The 6,943-nt window shown below is 40.0% G+C and overlaps 1 protein-coding gene across 1 annotated transcript in view; it reads left to right on the forward strand.

Annotated features, from left to right (window-relative positions):
- The window catches only part of LOC113524923 (uncharacterized), an 11,267-nt gene extending 6,228 nt beyond the window's left edge, over positions 1–5,039 (forward strand). Inside the window, exons 11-13 of the mRNA XM_026911314.3 lie at positions 469–531; positions 674–735; positions 4,310–5,039. Of these exons, the coding sequence (XP_026767115.3) occupies positions 469–531; positions 674–735; positions 4,310–4,318 (134 nt within the window). The 3' untranslated portion in view covers positions 4,319–5,039. The remainder of the gene's footprint in view (positions 1–468; positions 532–673; positions 736–4,309) is intronic.
- The last annotated feature ends 1,904 nt before the right edge of the window (positions 5,040–6,943 follow it).

Raw genomic sequence — 6,943 nt, forward strand, 5'->3', positions numbered from 1 at the left:
ATATAACTTCCTTTTTTTGCTACTTTGTGCAAAGCTAGTGTGCGAGACCACTTTACTCACTTCCTGTAGTTATATGCTAAAAAATGATTATTTTATCCATTTTAAATGGAGACAGTTCTAATTTTATTGTTTCTTATCAGCTTCATTATATTATATTAACTTAACTCTTCAGGTTAATTGTGTAGAGTGTAGTTAGTATTAAATGGTATATTTACAAGCACCAAAACACACACACACACAGGAGAGAGAGACAGACAGAGAGAGAGAGAGAGAGAGAGAGAGAGAGAGAGAGAGAGAATATGTAAATATACTGATCATGCAGAAAATGGTCAGAGGTTTTACAACATTTTGAAGTCATAATTTTATTTAAACTTATCCTGATACATGTATATAGTAAGTATTAAAGGATTTATTTGTTTGTGTGTGTGTTTGTGTGTTTATTTATTTATATATTTATTTATTTTACAGGCAGTGAGAAGCCATGCAAAACAATTTACGTCCTAGCAGACTATCCAGCAAAACTGAACCCAGGTAAAATTATACAAGCTTATATAATCCTTATCAGTTTTATGATGTGCATCTGAATCATACTGTATATTTTATATTTTATATAACAGATAACTCAAGGCTTTGTTTTAATTCTTTTTATTTCATCCCCCACTGTTGTGTGTAGAGAAGAAAAACCCAAGTGATGTTTCCTGTTCGACATCAGAGACACTGTGGAGGAAGAATCCGGTAAACAGCCTCTCCCACTTACACACTAATACTCTGAGTAGATAGATAGATAGATAGATCATTTTACTCATCCCAGAGGGTAATGCACCTATTACAGCAGCACAGAGAGTTACTAAAAGTAATTTAACATTATAAATGAAACAAAATAAGAATAAATATATTTTAAAAAAATACAGTGTAAGAGTGTGATGCAGTAGTGCAGTGGAGTGTGTAAGAGTGTGATGCGCTAGTGCAGCGGAGTGTGTGAGAGTGTGATGCGCTAGTGCAGTGGAGTGTGTAAGAGTGTGTGATGCGCTAGTGCAGTGGAGTGTGTGAGAGTGTGATGCGCTAGTGCAGTGGAGTGTGTAAGAGTGTGTGATGCGCTAGTGCAGCGGAGTGTGTGAGTGTGTGATGCGCTAGTGCAGTGGAGTGTGTAAGAGTGTGTGATGCGGTAGTGCAGCGGAGTGTGTGAGAGTGTGATGCGCTAGTGCAGTGGAGTGTGTAAGAGTGTGTGATGCGGTAGTGCAGCGGAGTGTGTGAGAGTGCGATGCGCTAGTGCAGTGGAGTGTGTGAGTGTGTGATGCGCTAGTGCAGTGGAGTGTGTAAGAGTGTGTGATGCGGTAGTGCAGCGGAGTGTGTGAGAGTGTGATGCGCTAGTGCAGTGGAGTGTGTAAGAGTGTGTGATGCGGTAGTGCAGTGGAGTTTGTGAGAGTGCGATGCGGTAGTGCAGTGTGTGAGAGTGCGATGCGCTAGTGCAGTGGAGTGTGTGAGAGTGCGATGCGCTAGTGCAGTGGAGTGTGTGAGAGTGTGTGATGCGCTAGTGCAGTGGAGTGTGTAAGAGTGTGTGATGCACTAGTGCAGTGTGTAAGAGTGCGATGCGCTACTGCAGTGGAGTGTGTAAGAGTGTGTGATGCACTAGTGCAGTGGAGTGTGTAAGAGTGTGTGATGCACTAGTGCAGTGTGTGAGAGTGCGATGCGGTAGTGCGGTGGAGTGTGTGAGAGTGCGATGCGGTAGTGCGGTGGAGTGTGTAAGAGTGTGCGATGCACTAGTGCGGTGGAGTGCGATGCGGTAGTGCAATGCGCTAGTGCAGTGGAGTGTGTAAGAGTGTGTGATGCGGTAGTGCGGTGGAGTGTGTGAGAGTGCGATGCGCTAGTGCAGTGGAGTGTGTGAGAGTGCGATGCGGTAGTGCGGTGCAGTGTGTGAGAGTGCGATGCGGTAGTGCGGTGCAGTGTGTGAGAGTGCGATGCGGTGGAGTGTGTGAGAGTGCGATGCGGTAGTGCAGTGGAGTGTGTAAGAGTGTGCGATGGAGTGCGATGCGGTAGTGCAGTGTGTGAGAGTGCGATGCGCTAGTGCAGTGGAGTGTGTGAGAGTGTGATGCGGTAGTGCAGTGGAGTGTGCGATGCACTAGTGCGGTGGAGTGCGATGCGGTAGTGCGGTGGAGTGTGTGAGAGTGCGATGCGGTAGTGCGGCGGAGTGTGTGAGAGTGCGATGCGCTAGTGCAGTGGAGTGTGTGAGAGTGCGATGCGGTAGTGCGGTGGAGTGTGCGATGCGCTAGTGCAGTGGAGTGCGTGAGAGTGCGATGCGCTAGTGCAGTGGAGTGTGTGAGAGTGCGATGCGGTAGTGCAGCGGAGTGTGTGAGAGTGCGATGCGCTAGTGCAGTGGAGTGTGTGAGAGTGCGATGCGCTAGTGCAGTATGCGAGAGTGCGATGCGGTAGTGCAGCGGAGTGTGAGTGTGATGCGCTAGTGCAGTGGAGTGTGTGATGCGGTAGTGCGATGCTGTAGTGCAGTGTGTGAGAGTGAAATGTGGTAGTGTGTGAGAGTGTGATGCACTAGTGCAGTGGAGTGTGATGTCATAGCGCACTGGAGCTCATAAACAGTATAATCATTTACAGCATTTGGCAGATGCTCTTATCCAGGGTAATTTACATTTATGTCATCTACACAGTTGAGGGTTAAGGGCCTTGCTCAAGGGCCCAACAGTGGCAGGTTGGCAGTGCTGAGGTTTGAACTCATGACCTTTCAATCAGTAGTCTAATGTCTTAACCACTGAGCTACCACTAACTGTTGTGCAGTGTAATGGTGTGGTTAATGAATCGCTGCTGATTATACCAGATGTAATTAATCTATATTAGATTGCGGTGGACCTGAACAGCAGGGACTATGACGGCCCAAGCTGAAGATGACCCTAGCCGTTGGGCATAATGCTCCTCTGGGACTCCCACAGGTTCCCCTGCCCAATTAATGTAGACCTTTGGGTCAGGACCCCAGTTTGGAAGTACCGAGTCATTAGAAATGGTCAGATATTTGTTCTTATATGTTGGAACTCAGAGTCCCCTTCTGAGTGGACACATCAATGGGTGGACTGTAACATCTGCCAATTACCTATATCTCACTTATTGTACTCACTCAAGAATTAGCCTTAATGAAGAATCGCCAGTTGAATACCTGCAGCGGTGACACAACAATCTCACGCAGGAGAGTTGAGTGCCCCGAGTCCTCCAAATTCCTCATTACATTACATTAATACTACATTAATACTGATGTTTCAGTATATGGTACAAACGACCTCCTGTACCGCTCCTTTTCTGTAGAGTGCTCTATAACTCTAGCAGTAATTGAGCTGTGTTCAGTGGACGAGCTCTCAGCTGGACACTTCTGTTAATGACTAACGGAGATCATAATGAAGATTATAGGACTGAGTGTATAGTTGGAGCCGGAAATTGTGGTGTGTGTATGAACAAAGATTTTTGCTGTAAATGATCAAACATGCAGTGGATGAGGAAATAATGTTAGATTCATTTCAGCTCAGTTAGCTTCCTGTAGCACGAGCTATGACATTAGAGCAGTGTATTTCCTCCAAGCGAGGTCTGTCTCTCGAGTTCAACGATCAAATGCTTTACGTAAAGTGATGACGAATTTTCCATCTCTTGGTATTTTACACTGTTTTGTGTTTGTTCTGTTTGGTTCAGTTGTTCTGCTTTTGTGCAACAAATTTAACAGCAGTTGTATCGAACCATAGCCACGGAAATAACAAAGCGGCTGAAATCCATACTTAATCTACATTTTAAAACAGTGGTTTTATTTTTTTTGAATGTTATTCTCAAACTATGATGACTTTATTCTTGAAATCTTGTATTAAAAAAAAATAAATCTTATCCTAAAGCTCCATTACAGCATCAAATATTTTCAACAATTTGTGCCAATGATCTCAATGATGTGTGTGTGTGGTATAATTGGTATAATATAAAAATAGCCTATCTGTACAGTACTTCATCTTATTTCCATTTTAATCTTACTGGGAGGCAGGCGTACATTTTAAGCTTTAATTTAAGTCTGTGTTGAAAGTGTCACTTGGTGCAGTGGGTAGATTTTTACTGGCTTGTCAACTCAAACACAGCGACAATTTACATTCAGGCTACATTCACTACAATAAAGCTTCAGTTTTGGTTTTCTTTTCAGTGTTTAGATCTGACAGCAAGATATCAGACTCTAGGCCAGTAATAAAGTAATAAACGTCTTCAGCTGTCTGTGTTATATGTGTGATGACCTGGTCATACATTAATGAACTTTTTTCCTTCCTTTTTTCCACTACAGATCTATTAATTGTCTAACTTGAAACACACACGTGTCCAGATCACACCTAGCCCTGTGGAACTACGTCAAAACCAAACACCACACAGCTGAAGTATTTTAATTCCAGCTTGTTTTTTTTAAATGTACAATTCAGTATTTTGTACAACACAGGATTTTCATTTGTCCTTCTATCAATCTATTTTTTAATCTCGTTAAACGTGTATGTACAACAAACGTGTGTACAGCGACCTTGAGTGTTAGAAAAGTGCTATAAAATTGGAACATTATTATTATTATTATTATTATAGCATTTTTATCATTATCATGTGACCTCCTTTCACTATTCCAGACATTATGTAACATTATGCTCATTATGCTTATATTAATATCTCAGTATTATTAATATTTATCTCTCATCTGCCACTCATCCTTTATTTCATTATTTTTTGTCTGTTTTTGGTTGCTCAAGTTTCCTCATAGTAAAGAAGGTAGAAAGAAAAAAAACAACTATAGTATCATGTAGTATGTTAGCAGTACCATTTAAAAGAAAAAAAAAGGTAAAAATATTTAAAATAATTTGATGTAAAAAAGGTTAAAAGAGGGAAGGGGTTAATAGGAAATGTGTATAGTGTTTCATGTTTATCTTATAGCACCATTTTGCTCATTTTTGTGTCGGATGCCAGTAATTCTGGATTTGGATCAAATACATTTTTCTAGATAAAACGTTTATGTTAATTTAATGTTATTGAATAAACGGTTGTGTTTGTGTGGAAGTTTACATCTGTGCTGATTTTCTTTTATTTAGTTAAAAGGTTTGAGACTGGGATCTGTAGCTGAGAGCTTCCTGTTTTTATTTATTTAATCACTTCCCTGGGTGAGATCTCTCCACGGTGGTGTGATCATTACCTGCTTACGGTTTGGAAGTGATTGTCTCAGTGACAGTGAGAATTTATCTCTTTACGGTTACAGTCCGGTTCCGTCTCCTGTTCCTGCATGACTTCATGATTTATTACCTTCAACATGTGGAACAGTATTACAGTCAGTGGGCATTTTAGATCCACCTTCATGTATAGTTCACGTTGTAGGTGTATAACTACTGACACTTCACAAAGTAACGGCACCCTCTAACCTATCCATCAATGGACAATGAACATTTATAGGAGCTCCATGATATCCTGAGCAGATGTGATGTGTGTGTTGGTTTATTCTCGTGTGTGTGTTTTGCTGGTATGAGTATATATTGTGCCAATCAGTAGCCTGCAAAAGAGAAAATACATGTCTAATAGATACCACATAAAGACTTTAGTTAACCTGTGTAGCCTGTGACTGGAGTTTGAAAAAATGACGGTATTATGATGTAAAATGGTTGAAGAGCTGAAAAAAGTGTGATATAAAAAGAGTTCCTTAGACTCAGCAGCTGTTTATGTCCAGGGGAATGTTTGTGTATTTATAGAAAAGTGAAATCATCTCCCACAGGAAATTATCTTAATTGGAACAGACGTGACACCGTGTATTTCTGACATAAACCTAATTTAAAAAAAAAAATCTTACATTTTATATTATTTTTAAATATATTTTTAATATATGTTTACCCTTTTTGTAGATCATAGACAATCAGATCGGTAGTTTTGCACTAGCCAGATGTTTCCCACTTATTTGCACCTTCACATTATGTCGGAGGTTCAAAACATTACTTATTTTATACTTTTAAACAATCAAGATTTTTATTTGTCACATACACAGTTATACACAGTATATAACTTGCAGTGAAATGAAAACCTGGCCTACTCCTCATTAGACTGTGCATTAAAAATAAGAAATGAATAAGAAAGTACAAATAAGTAGAAAAGAAGACCAAGGATAGTTCAAAAACGAGAGACTATGTACAGGAGAACTGGAGCTAAAACTAAACAGTGTGTAAGGAGAGCTTCAGCTTAAACCCATTCAAGTTAATAAGCAGCCAGTCAAGTTTATAACTATCATAACTAGAGAATAACTATAACAGCACTGATAGTGCATGATGAAGCACAGTATTTTACAGTGTAGGGTCAATGATACATGATCTGAGACACTCCTGTGAAACGATTTGTTTGGTTTTTAATAAAATATCTTTGAACTAGCATGCTAATTTGCTAGGTGTAGACATTACCTGAGAATAAGGTCAAACTTACAGAAAATACAAAAACGCTGAGTGACCAATCAGTAACAGTTGCCAAGATGTACAGCCTTTAGATAGACAGGTCACTTTATTAATCCCAGATCTTAACCTGGAACAGATCCGTAAAACGGACCACAGCCGGATGTGTTTCAGAGTCAGCTACTCTCTCAGCGCTACTGAGAGTTTTGTGTTAGTTTTGTGACTCAGCAAAAAACACAAGGAAAGTTAGGAAATGCCAATCCTTACATGTTCAAATTATCATTTATTTACATTTCACATCACAAAACGATTACAGATTAAAATATTTCGCATTTTGGGCAATTTACACACGCATTTAGTGTAGGTAAATTTTGTGGATTATGTGGATTTTCTAATCAAATCTGGAAATGTTCTGCAAAACAGAGGAAAGCCGGATATGTTCAGCTACTATCTCAGCACAAAAATAAATAAATAAATAAATAACATAGAATGTAGATGTAGAATCAGATAATAGATGA

This window comes from Pangasianodon hypophthalmus, chromosome 9 (assembly GCF_027358585.1).
Source record: "Pangasianodon hypophthalmus isolate fPanHyp1 chromosome 9, fPanHyp1.pri, whole genome shotgun sequence".
Classification (NCBI taxonomy): domain Eukaryota; kingdom Metazoa; phylum Chordata; class Actinopteri; order Siluriformes; family Pangasiidae; genus Pangasianodon; species Pangasianodon hypophthalmus.